The 13,640-nt window shown below is 39.1% G+C and overlaps 1 protein-coding gene across 1 annotated transcript; it reads left to right on the top strand.

The window, feature by feature from the left end:
- The first annotated feature begins 2,770 nt into the window (after positions 1–2,770).
- On the top strand, positions 2,771–13,025 carry SPESP1 (sperm equatorial segment protein 1). Its single transcript, XM_081049014.1, is given in 3 exon segments — positions 2,771–2,987; positions 11,129–12,042; positions 12,045–13,025. Coding segments are annotated over 3 exon segments (1,014 nt in total). The 5' UTR covers positions 2,771–2,917; the 3' UTR covers positions 12,075–13,025.
- Positions 13,026–13,640: the final 615 nt, after the last annotated feature.

The following is a 13,640-nucleotide window of genomic DNA, read 5'->3' on the forward strand; positions in this document are numbered from 1 at the left end:
GGAGACATCAGTCTCTCAGTATGTGGGCCCCTCAACAGGGCAGCTCAAAACATGGCAGCCGGCTTCCTTCACAATGAATCAGCAAGAGAGTGAGAGATGGAAGCCGTAGGCTTTTTGTATCCTAATCTCTGAAGTGATATCCTATCACTTTTGATGTATTCTGTTCATTAGAATCAAGTTACTAGGTCCAGCCCACACTGAAGCCAATACTTGAGTGCGTACTATGTGGCCGGTCCATGCACTCTGTCTCCTATTCTAAGCCGTAGGCATGTCTGAATTCAGAGGCACTCTCTCAGCACTTGAGCCCCCCTGGAGGCACTACAATGCTCCCCCAGTCTGAGTTGTTGATCTGACTCGTTCACTTAACTGAGACAGCCATAGCTGCACAACTGCTCTGGCCCCATGCTGGATGTGCAGCATGTCTGAGAAGCTTGAAGTTTCCCCTGAGTTCTACCCTGGAAAGAGAGACACAAGCAGTCTCTGCAACCCTCAAAACCTGTCAGGGAGCTCTGTTTATAAACTGCAACTCTCCTTTTCTGCTCCCAGAAACTTTCCCCTGGATGGAGGAAATAAACCTTGTATCAACCTCATTCTGCCCCTAACCTATGGTTTATGCTCTCCTGTCCTCAGGTTCCTTGGCTTTTGATATTCCAACCCAAGCATATCCACTAAAAACACAAACAAACAAAACTTTTCACCTAAATAGCAGCTCTTACAAAAGTGCTTTGACTTTTAACCCCACCGTAAACTGGAAAAAAAAATTCCTCCCTTCTTTCAGTGGCTCTGTTCAATATTCTAGCTGTTTTTCTCTGAAGTAAGTGCATTAAGGCGATCGTCGGTTCTCAGGGGTAGAATGAAAGAAAGGTAAGGGACAAGGAAGCTCAGGGAGGACGGGACCTCAGTTAATACCTCACATATGATCCACTACATGTGTCTTAGGACGTATCCCCCTTCCCCAATTTATATAATTTGTATCATAGTATTTATAATATGTTAAGGCTTTTGTTACATATTGCAGGCTGCTTTCTAAATAGTTGTTTGATTCCAGAGGCTGCTTTAATGTATTTAGATTAAGCTGGGGTAGAGCACATTAAAGACTCCTGCACCAACCTTGAAAAAGTTGTCTGTACTAGCTGTCATCATTTCCTCTCCTCTAACTCATTCCTCAACTTATTGTACATTGTAGTCTGGCTTCTGCCAAGGATCTTGTTGCTAAATCTAAGATCTTCTCTCATGTGACTTATCAGAAGCTTTTGACAGTTTTGGACTCCTCCTCTTCCATGAAGCTACGATGCTTTCTAGGTTTTCTTCTTCCCACTTTCAGTCTCCTTTGCAGGTCCAGCCTCCCCTTTCTCGCCTACCCATGTTTCCCAGAGATCGAAGGCCCAATGACCTCACTTTAAAAACTCTCCCCAGGCCTGTCCTACATACCCACTTATAGATGCTGATGCCTCCTAAACCTCCATCTCCATCTCAGCTCTTTCCAGGGCCCTACATCCATCTGTTCCTGTACAGGTCACTCCACTAGGTCACAAGCCCACCTCAACAGAACAACGTGAGACTCATCTTCCTCACCCCTTCCACCGCTGTATTCCCCATCTCACACCACATGAAGAGGTGTCCAGGCCAGAAATATAAGCATCCTCTCCTCCCTCACTCCTCACATTCAATCAGTTCCTCAGTCTTGTTGATTCTAGCTCTCAAGACCTGTCAAATCTGTCCACATGTCCCATGCCCTCTGCCACCATGAGTCCAGGCCCCCGTTAACCTGGGCTTGGATTACTGGAACAAATCACTCCTAGTGTGGATCCCTGCCTCTAGTCTTGCTTCTCTCCCTCCCATTCTTGATACTGCCAGGAGTGAGCTTTCAGAAATGCAAATCTAATTACACAGTTCCCAACGCCTCAGAATAAATCCCAAGCCTATTGCTTCCTGAGGCAGCAGCAATAATGGGTGTCTGTGAATTTTTAAAAATTATTGTACCGTAACCTTGGGTCTTTGTGGTGTCCAGTTCTATGAATTTTAAGACATGTTTAGGTTCGTGGCCACCACAACCAACCATCACCCAAAAGAACTCCACGCTCTCCCTTTATAGTCACTGTACTCCCACATTCTTAACCCCAACCACCGATTTATTCTCCATAGCTACTGTTTTGGTTTTTCCAAAAAAAAAAAAAAAAAAGGAATGTAATCTCTTAAAAAAGGAAAACAAAACCCAAGCCCCTGAAAGTGGCTTTGATGCCTCTGCTTCTCTCTCCTCACTCGCCTCCAACAGCTGCCCCCACCCTTGCAATTAACTGAACTACTTTAGTTCTTGGGGAGCTCCAAGCTTTCTTCCAACTAGGCGACCCCCTCCCAAGTCTTTTTGGATGGCGGGTCCCCCTCAAGGCTCCAGTGCCTACTACCTCCTCCATTACAGCACGTTTCAGTCTGTTGTAACGGCCAGGTTATTTGCCCGTCTCTTCCAACAGACACTTCTGCCCACGCAGGGACCGTGTCTCAGGCACTGCTGTGTGCTTAGGTCCCATGGATGCGCCCAGCTCCGCCACCCGCAACCGCAGAGCGCTCGTGCTCGCCGGGGCGTCGAGACGTTCCGAGGCCCGCGCCCGACGCAGAGCTTCCCAGGCAGAGAGAGCATGCGCACCAGGCGGGGTCGCCCCGCCCCCTGCGCGCGGCCCTGACGGGGCGGGGCGAGGGGCGGGGCGAGGGGCGGGGCGAGGGGGCGGGGCGAGGCGGGGCTTGGCGCTCACGTCCCTCCCCCACTCGGACTTCCCTGGCGCGCTGGGGACGACCGTTGCGGGGCGCCCAGGGTCCCGAGGTAGGACGGTCGGCCGCCGACGCCCAAGTCTTTCGGCGCTGAGGTACCCGGCCTGGTGGCCCTAGGACGTTCCCGTCGCATGGCGGAGCGCTGCGGACGATGCCCATGAAGTCCTTAGTCCTTCTCGTTGCGCTGTTGCTATGGCCTTCGTCGGTGCCCGCGTATCCGAGTGAGTGAGCGGCCCGAGGCGCAGGGGCTCAGGAGACATGCCTCAGGCAGCCTCGGGGCTCGGGGACCCGCCTGAGGCCCCGCTCTTGTTTGCCCGGGTCCTGCACGCCTTCCAAACCCCACTGTCCAGGTGCTGGCCTCCTCCGCCGAGCTGTGTCCCCCTCCGGCCCGACCTCTCCCTCCTGGACTGCGCGCCTCGGGGCTGACCTGGCGACGCAGCCGGTCCCGGGCTGGACTCGTGCGTGGGGCCGCCCGATCCCCGCGGGGATGTTCCTCGGTGTTAACCCTGTGGCCCTGCACCGGTGCACGTGCAATAAAGCACGGGGGGGGGCACACCGCGGCCGCCGGCCAAGGCGGCGTGCTTCGGGATCGCTGGCCGAGCGAGCATGGCTTTCACATTCTTAAGTGTGAATGTGAAATGTGAGCTTTCGTGGCAGGAGAAAAAGTATGACATGTCAGTGTCATTGTTCATAAATAAAGTTTTATTGGAACACAGCCACACGCGTTCCTTGATGCATTGCCCGCCCGTGGTGGCTTCCCTGCACTGTAACAGCAGTTTAGCAGCGGCCACAGCGGCAGGACGGCCTGCAAAGCCTAAAATGCTTACCGTCCGGCCTTTTGCAGAGAAAGGTGGACCCCAGTGGTGAGGCATGGAGAGCACGTGGATGCGGGCAGCAGGCTGGGACCTCGCTGGCCTCCTGTGCGCCGCCACAGAGCGTCCTCGGGAGCAAGGCCTCCGTTAGACAGAGTTATAACCTGTGACTTGTCCCTCCCCAATAGCTGAACACTGACAAGCATGAACGTTAGATGCATGAACGTTTAATTAATGAACCCATTCTGTTTTTCACTCTGCTGCTTGGATATCGCACTAAAAATCATAGTTATATTTGTATCTTTTTTAAAAAATGAGCACCCGCGATTCTCGGTTCAATTTGGGGTAAACCAACAGTTGCCACATCAAGGTTATGGGTCAAGGGCAAAGCAAAAAATGTATGAGTTCTTAAAGCAGAAAGACCAGCTGTATTCTGTTGAACTTTAATCTTTTTGTCTTCGTGTGGAAGTTTTAAATTTTATCTTTTCCTCTTTACTGAGCTACCAGGTTTCTCCCAACTATATGGACGTTTTGCTACCACCTTTAACTTACCAAGCATTTATTCTTACACCAAACCACATGTTTAAATTACCGATATTATGAGACTTTAAAACCTTAGTTTATAAAAATATGAATTATATTTTAAGCACATGATCCAAGAGCACTCATACTGAGAGAGAGAGATTTTTTAGAATTCCGTTTTGACTTACAGTGTTTTGAGTTTATCTCTTTGTATAGCCGAAGTATTACATTATATATGCATAATTTATTACAGTCTGTTAGTGTCAACATTTTACCAGTTTGAGTGAAATGTAGAAACCTTACTTACCTCCCTTTATGTCCTTTTACCATCTCCCATTCATAATATAATTGTCCTAAATGTTTCTTTTACATAGAGGACTACATCAGATGGTATTATATTTTTGCTTCAACTGTCAAACATAATTTGGAAAACTCAAGAGAAGGAAAGTCTATTTATTGCCTTTACCCATATTTTTGCTCTTTTTATTATTTATTTTTATTTTTATTTTTTTAAAGATTTTATTGGGGAAGGGGAACAGGGCTTTATTGGGGGATGTTATTGGGGAACAGTGTGTACCTCCAGGACTTTTTTCCAAGTCAAGTTGTTGTCCTTTCAATCTTAGTTCCGGAGGGTGCCATTCAGCTTCAAGTTGTTGCACTTTCAGTCTTAGTTGTGGAGGGCGCAGCTCAGCTCCAGGTCCAGTTCCCGTTGCCAGTTGCAGGGGGCAGAGCCCACCATCCCTTGCAGGACTTGAGGAGTCAAACTAGCAAACTTGTGGTTGAGAGCCCACTGGCCCATGTGGGAATCGAACCGGCAGCCTTCGGAGTTAGGAGCACGGAGCTCCAACCGCCTAAGCCACCGGGGCAGCCCTGCTCTTTTTATTTTATCTTCCTTCCCAATGATACAGGATTCCTTCTTTTATTATTTCCTTTCTGTTTAATGAACTTCATTTAGCCATTCTTTTAGGGTAGGTCTTCTGGCAAAAACTTCTCTTAATTTTCCTTCATCAGACAGCTCTTGATTATCCTTTCATTTCTGAAGGACATTTTCTTTTGACAGAAAATTCTGGATTTTTTTTTTTAACACTTGAAAAGTATGCCATTTTGTTCTGACCTCATGAGAACTCAAATTGTCATTCAAATTGTTTTTCTCCTATAGATAAGGTGTCATTTCTTTCTCGTTTCTTTCAAGATTTTTTTCTTTGTCTTCAGTTTTCCAAAGTTTGACCATGATACGTTTTGGCATGGGTTTCTTTAGGTTTATTCTGTTTGAGGTTCACTCAGCTTCTTGAATCTATAAGTTCGTGTCTTTTCCAAATTTGGGGCATTTTCAGCCATTATTATGTCTTTGAATACTTTTTCAGACTCACCCTCTTTCACTTCCTTCTAAGACTCAGATGACATGAATGTTAGATCTTTTTGTTATAGTCTCACAAGTCGCTGAGGCTCTGTTCATTTTTTTCCCCAGTTCATTTTCTCTCTATTGTTCAGATCAAGTAATTGCTATTGTTCTAGCTACCAGTTCACTGATTCTTTCCTCTGTCCCCTTCGTTCTGACGTTGAGCCTATCCTGTCGATTTTTAAAATTTCAATTATTGTGTTTTTTCAGTTCTAAAATTTCAGTTTGGTTCATATTCTATTTTTTTGTTGTTGAGACTTTCACTTGCTTCAAACATGTCCATAATTGCTTAGTGAACCATTTTTATGATGGCTACTTTTAAATCCCTGTCAGATAATTCTAATACCTGTGTTATCTCCGAGTTGGCATTTGCTGACTATTTTTTCTATTCAAATTGAGATTTTCCTGGTTCTTGTTGAGACCACTGGTTTTTGATTAAAACCTGGGCATCTTGGGTATTATGTTGTAAGACTCTGGATCTTATTTAAAGCTTCTGTTACAGATTTAAATGGGCCTCTGACACCACTTCAGCAGTGGAAGAGGAATGCTGTCTTGTTAACACAGGGTGGAGATGAAAGTCCAGGTCCTCATGCAGCCTTTTCTATGGGAAGAGAAGGTATTGATTCTACTTGGTAGCAGCACTTCTGTGGGATGAGGCACCTCACTGAAGCCTGATGACCGTAGAAGCTAGGTTCTCCACACAGCTTTTGCTAGCGGGGGTCAGGCTTCCGTGTTTTCTGTGATATTTGGCTGGAATAGAGCAGTTATTAACTAAAAATATTCTGTCTTGCTAGGCTACCCCTTTCCTGGTCCTTTGGCTATGAAGAGAGCAGCCTTTTCTTGGAGCCTTTTATTGTCTGTGTCCATTGGTGTTTCTGGGTTGCCAGCTGTTCCAGCACCCAGTCTGGGGTACATGTGACAAAAAGAAAACCCAAGGAACTTACTGCTGTGTCATTCCTTGGGTCTTGAAGCCGCTAGTTGGTTTGCCTTCTCTCCACCTTTCAGAGTCCTCTCATGATTGTTTTATATATATTGTCAAGGGCTTTTAACTGTGCTTAAGTAGGAAGAATAGGGGAAAAGTACACATTCTCTATCTTTTTGGAAGTGGAAGTTCAGTCTTATTGCTTTAAAACGTTTTATTTGGGTCTTATGGAAGTGACAGTGCGTTTTACAAATAAACAAGAACATCTAAGTGGAGCATGTACGGAAATTATGGGATGGCCTGTTTTTATTTTTAATTTTGGTCAAAATATGTTGGAATTAGGTTTAGAATGCTTTTGTGTGTATTATTTTTCAGTTTGTGTATAAAGTACTAGTTATTGAAAAAGACAATGAAGTCCTAATTGACTATTTGACTTCTATCTAAATTAATTAGGTAGAATTCTAACTTAGTAGTGATTCATAATACTCTAAATAAATTAGAGAGAATGTAAATAAGTTCAATATTTAAAAAATTTGTCTAAAATTCTCCTTTAACATTTCATTTTTATAGGCAGTTAACCAGTGTACATTTCTTTAGAAGCATTCTTTTTACTTGACAAGCAGTTTGATGCCAAGCCTCGAGTTTTTTCTTTTAAAAGTCTGTAGATAAATACACATGCTATTAACTTAAAATTGTTTTACTTTACAGGCCCATAATTAAGAATGTCAGGAAATATAACCAAGTCAATGCCACAATAAAATACAATTCATGTTAAATATTATCAGAGAATTATAACACTTAGAAACCATACATAGAACATTTTAATTGACAAATTCTATTGGTCTGTATGATTTTATTATATTATGTAGGTTTTATAATAGCCAGTTTTTAAGACACCAGCTATTTGGTTTGTAACACATTTTAAGTGAAATCCCACATTCACATTATATGTTTTTCAATGCAGTTTTCAAAAAGTTAAGCTATATTAGCTAAAGTGCTAAACCCAAATTCTGTGTAGATTTGAACATACCCTATTTACTTTCCGTTTTTGCATTCTGTGATAACTACTCAATCAGCACACAAATGAAATACATAAGAAAATACTCTTTTAAAAAAGTAAAGTTTTTAAAAAGACCTAAATTTTACCAATATTCTTCTGAAATTTTAAATTGTAGCATTAAATAGGAACTCCCCAAAGAAATAATAAAATTACCTAGCTTTATTGTAACCCTATATCTTATTACACTTTGAAGTAAAGATATTTCATATTAAAATTCTCAAATTTGAGATTATATATCTTTTAAAAATTATATCCCCCCCGAAGTTTAAGCAAAGAGTAGGTGGGAGTGGTTTAGTTTTCCTTTTTTATTCAGTTTAGAAACTGTTGATTCTTTGAGATTAAGGTGACATGTTTTATATTTTCTTAAAACTTTAGTCTCAAAGGAACTAGGTATATTACTGTGCAAGATTTTTAATGTTATCATTTTATTACTATCATTACATTTTATTGTAATTTTTCGCATGCCATCACTTCTTAGGAGCATAGAAGCAATTTCTTTTTTCTTTTTTGAGTGTAAGGTTTTTCTGGAATAAAAGTGTTTGTTAAAATAGTTAATGCATAATAGTATTTTAGCTTTACTGATTAGGAAATCTCTCCAGAAACAGACAAAAGTATAGTCCTTTAGGTTTTTACAAAAAACACATTCATATATATTTATTCTTTTAAAAGACATTGTAGAAGAAAGTATTTGTTTCTTATACCTTTAACCAATTGAAGGTTTATGTATGCAATTAGATACGTATTTAAATTGGTGGTTGATAGTGCATTTCTAAAAACTTGACTTCCAAATATTATTTTAAAAATTCAATAGTTTACGATATATTTACATAGATGACAGAGCACTAAGTTTACTTGCGATGTTTTTTTTAATTCAGTTTCTTTAAAAAAAATAAAATAAGCCAGTTAATTTACACATGTTAAAACCATTATTTGTAGCTTAAAATGACTGGCAAGACCTTTAAAAAAAAAGTCACATTTTTAATTTATAAAAATGGCCACAAAAACCATAGTTTCTCAGCAGAGGTAGAGAAATGAAACCACTCCTAACTCTGGGAGAAAAAGAAAATCTTATGAGTTCTATTTTCATATCAATAGTCTTAAATTTAAGAAACTTTATTTCAATTGATTCTTTTGTTTTGTCAAGATATATAATTATATTATCTGCATATAAAGATAGTTTTGCCTTTTCCTTTTGAATTCTTATGCTGTCAATTATTTTCCCTTGTCACATTACATTGACTAATACCTCCAATACCATATTAAATAATAATGGAGATATTAGTGTCCTGACCTTGTTTCTGTCTTTAGCAGGAAAGCTTCTAGTGTTTTTACTAAATAGGATCCAAATCTTGTTTTTAATGTTCTTTTTAGAGACTTAAATTTATATTTTAAAGAAATGTAAGCAGTTACTTTACAGAGAATATTATTATCTTATATAGTGTTCTGTAGCTTTTAAAGTGTTTTCAAATATCTAATTTATTTGGTTCTGTGAGATAAAAGGGCAGATATGGTACCTTAATTTTATAGTTAAGTAAATGTTCAGAGAAATTAAGTAATTATCTAAGGTCGTGATGCTAGAAAGTAGTAGAACCAGAAGCAGAATCAAAGATTTTTTTTTACTCACTGCACTAGGCTACATATTCATTTTACTTAATATTTTCCTTTAGGACAATGCACTTTATACATATGAGAATGCATAAATAAGTTATTTTACTTTATAAAATGTAACTTTTAATGGTTTACTATATTAAGTAATTGGGTGTGTGTATTTGTATTTGTTTTTAGGGAATAAAACATTACATGATACCAGTAGGTGAGTCTAAAGTCCCCTTTAATGTCCAACTTTAGTCCCATTCCCTGTCCTCAAAGGCAACTACCCACGTGAGTTTGGTTTGTTACCCTTCTGCCCATGTTTTTAAAAAATCCATAATTCGCCGATGAATGTATGATCCTATGTCAGTGATTACAAAATACCAGCATAAGGACAGTGTCCAAATCTATGTCCTGTATCTTTCTTTTTTCCCCTTCATCATCATCATATGGCTTTTGAAGTGTGCAGGGCTTTTCCAAGCCTGACATAAAATGCAGAATCTACTTTTAGAATCTAGGTCTCTAGACAAGTCTAGTGTCTTTCCACTATTACATTGCCTCACCAAACTGTTCTCATGAAGAATTTTTTAAAATTTGGAAATATGCTTTCATTCTTGATTAAACTTCATCTGGTCTTTCTAAATTTTACCAGAAGAGTTAAGGAAGACAGGAGAGGGTAAATATAAAGCATTTTTTGACTATTTGTGCTTGCCAAAAAGATGAATGAAAGTGCCTCCTGAACAGAAATTTTGTTACTGTATTTCATTTTACCTGGAGAAGGAGGATTCAAGTAGGAGTTACGTATTAGAATTTGGTAAAAAGTGATTTACTTCCTTGAATTAAATCAATTGGTATCTATGATAGTGGCAAAATCAATTCAAAGTTACATGCAATACAAATTTCCAGCACTTAAAATTAAAAACTTCTGACTGAGGAGTAGGGGGTTGAACAGAATTTCAGAATATCTTATTCAATCAGCGTTTCTGTTTTCCACATTGGAAATGAGAGGCTTCACCACTCAAATGCTGCAAAATAGCAGCACAAAAAAACTGTCAATTTTGTTGTCAGAGTGAAAAGTTGATGGTTTAGACTAGAATCTGCAAACTTCTTCTGTAAAAGGCCAGATAGTAAGTATTTTCAGCTTTGTAGGCCATGTGGTCTTTGTTGTAGCTACTCAACTCTGCTGGTGCAGCCCAAAGCAGCCATAGACAATACATAAACAAATGGGCAAGACTGGCTGGGTTCCAATAAAACTTTATTTACAAAAACAGTTGGGTGGATATGACTCACAGGCTGTAGTTAGATCTTTGCTTGGTTGAAGGCAGTGATAAATTAGTAAATGTTTACGTAGGCTTTTTGGAGAGAAGGGTAAGTCCTGGTTTATAGCATTTTCCCCATTGTTGTTGATTTCAAGCTACCTACTGGACATAACTGAAGCGGGAGGTAGAAAAAAATATACAGTAGCACACCATTATATAGCATTTCTACCATACACAGATACCCTAGATGTAAATAACCTCAAGAGCGAAGATAATAGTAAAATGAAATAAGAAAGTGATTGAGTTTCGAATATTTATTACCTTTGTTTTCAATATAATTAATTTCAAATTCAGATAATTTAATTTTTAATGTCTATGTTTAACATCTGGCTCACAAAATTACTAAAAATTTAATAATAGGCTCTGGTGAGCCAGTATGACTTTACTTCAGCACACCCTGTGTTGGAGGACATAATCAAAAATTTTGTTTTTAATAAGTTGCCTACTGAATCATAAGTTATATGGGAGAGTAACAGCAAAAAGATATAGAGAATTATGCTAACATGCAACTTTTACACCATCTCGCTCATCTCTTTCAATAAGAATCTGAAAAAATAATTTTGCTCTTTTAAGTGAGAGTTGACTGTGTCAGAGGTGCTTTATTTCTTGTTTTTTGTTTTTTTTAATTTCAACTGTGAAGTGATAGCAAATGGAGTAAATTTGGGTCAGTAGACTTTGTCAATATGTCAGATACAATAATAAATGTTACTTATTGTTTGATTTTTTTTTTTCCTTAAGGCATGACTATGATACCTGATGAAGAACAAAACTTGAATCATTACGTACAAGTTTTACAGAACCTACTACTAAGTGTTCCCACTAGGGACCCAGGCCATGAGAAAAAATCAGAGCCTCCAAATAATGTTTATTCTATGGGATCGAAGGTATCAAAATTTAAGGAGATAATTACACATGATGAAGCTTCAGCTGAGAATGATGTTATAATCAACCCTGTCAGTGATGAAGCTACGACTTTCTCTACTAGAGGCTTCACAATGGAGATAGGGAGCAAAACTCCGCCGACTGAAAGGACACCATTTTGGTCAATTAAACCAAACAATGTTTCTATTGTTTTACACTCAAAAGAACCTTATATTGAAAAAGAAGAGCCAGAGCCAGAGCCAGAGCCAGATGTAAAACAAACAGAGGCAACAACGTCCTGGCCAAACGTTACTGAATTACCCACAAGTCCTTCAAGTAGGAGCACTGACTGGGATACCTCCACAGAACTGGAAGATGTCCCTCAGCTCTCAGGCGAAGATGAAACACTAGCATTTGACAAACACCCACTGATTTTGAGTAATGAAGACATTTTGAAACAAATTTCAGATATTAGTTCAGAGGTGCAAAAGGTACCTCTTGCTGAGAGCCTCAAGCCAGAATACAGAGAGGATATTCAAGCCTCTAAAGAGCACCTAAAACGAAGCCTTGCTCTAGCAGCAGCAGCGGAACATAGATTAGAAAAGATGTATACATCCCAGTTATTACCACTAGGACGAAGTAGTGGCGAAGTTTATGACATTGGAACTGTTATTAACGTGCTGTATAATTCTAGATCTAAGTTATCTGAATATTTAGATCTTAAATATGTCCCACCAGAGATGAGAGAAAAAGCTACGACAGTACTCAATACATTGAAAAAAATACTATGTATAAGTCAAATAGAAACTCAAAACCTTATTAGGAAGTTATTAAACAATAATATAAAAATTTTAAACTTACTTGACATTCCATGACAAAGGTGATTTAAGCAAACCGGGTATTCACTCACAAGAGATATGAGCATATTAGTGATTCAAAAGTTGTATAAAAATATTTTCTGTTGTAGTTCAATGTGCTAACATCTTATATGTCATATGTGATGAAAAATTTTCATATGCTCTAAAAGCCTAATAATTTAAAATAAAATTTTGGTTCAGGAGTTTGTAGTTTTTTCTCATTAATAAATTTTAAAAGTTATAAAGATCTAATCTTTAAAATAGTTAAATTTTGATTTTGCTTGAATATATTAGTTAAGTTCACCCATTTTATAAAAGTTAAGAGAATGTATGAAATATATGTATAAATACATTTTTATAAGTAGCATATAAATTACTCTTTCAGAGAATCTGAGTTTTCTGTCTGAATAACATAGTTGGAGCTTGTCTCAGAACTACTTTTATTTGGATATATGTATGCCTCCTTTGAAAGTGGATGCTATATTAAGATACATCTCTTTTCCTTTGTTGTTTAATACTTTTGGAATATCAGTGAGGGATTATAACCTGGATTTGTAGTGAAGTCATTCTCACTTATTTCCTCTTTTTGTTTATATACATATACATTGAAGCTTTGCAAATCTTTTATTTGGGATTATGACTAACATCATTAAACTTAACTGTGTAATATTGTAATTATGGTGCAGATAATTCTATTTCATGATTTGACCAGTGTAAGATTTAAATTTGTTGATTCATTTATTCATTCATCAAGCCAGTCATTTATAGTTTCATAGAGATTTACTGACCTTTTAAATGCGAGGCTTTGGGGATACAATAAGGAGACCTAGTTCCTTCTCTCTTTGAGGTTATATTATAGCAGGGAAGGCAGACACTAAACAATAACTTCAATAAATTTTAAATTTCACTTGTGACAAGTTATTAGGAAGGTGTGAGAAATTTGACCTCACCTAGACCAAAATAATGGGAAAGCTACCCAGAGAAGGTAGCATTTCGGTGAGACCTAAAGGGTGAGGCTGTGTGCACGGTAGAAGCGGGCTCCCGGCAGGAACGACAGTGTGTGCCCATGCTCTGAGTTCAGAATGCGTGTGGCAAGTTCAAGAAGTAGTTGGAACGTAGAAAGGCAAGGCGACGCATCTCAAAATGGAGCTGGTGAGGTACAGTCGGAATAGATCCTGCAAGGCCTTAAATTGCATGTTGAAGATTTTAGCCTTTTTCCTGTGATCCATGAGAAGTCATTCATTGGTGGATTTTAAGCAAAGGATGAGTATGATCTTTTTTTTTTTTAAATACCATTCTGGCTACAGTGTTAGAGGTAGGTAAAAGTAGAAGTGCCCTATACACAGGCCAAATTTAGCTTGGACTAGATGGAAAGAAGTGGCAATTACGCGGTAGAATCAGCAGGATTTGGTGCTTGAATGGATATGGAGACTGAGGGAGTAGCAGAGATCAAAAATAATTCCCACACCATTAGCTATATTATAAAAGGACTACATAAGTTTTCTTTTACAGTAACGCTCTTTACCTTTTCA

The sequence above is a fragment of the Rhinolophus hipposideros genome (genome assembly GCF_964194185.1).
Source record: "Rhinolophus hipposideros genome assembly, chromosome: 5".
In the NCBI taxonomy this organism is placed as follows: Eukaryota; Metazoa; Chordata; class Mammalia; order Chiroptera; family Rhinolophidae; genus Rhinolophus; species Rhinolophus hipposideros.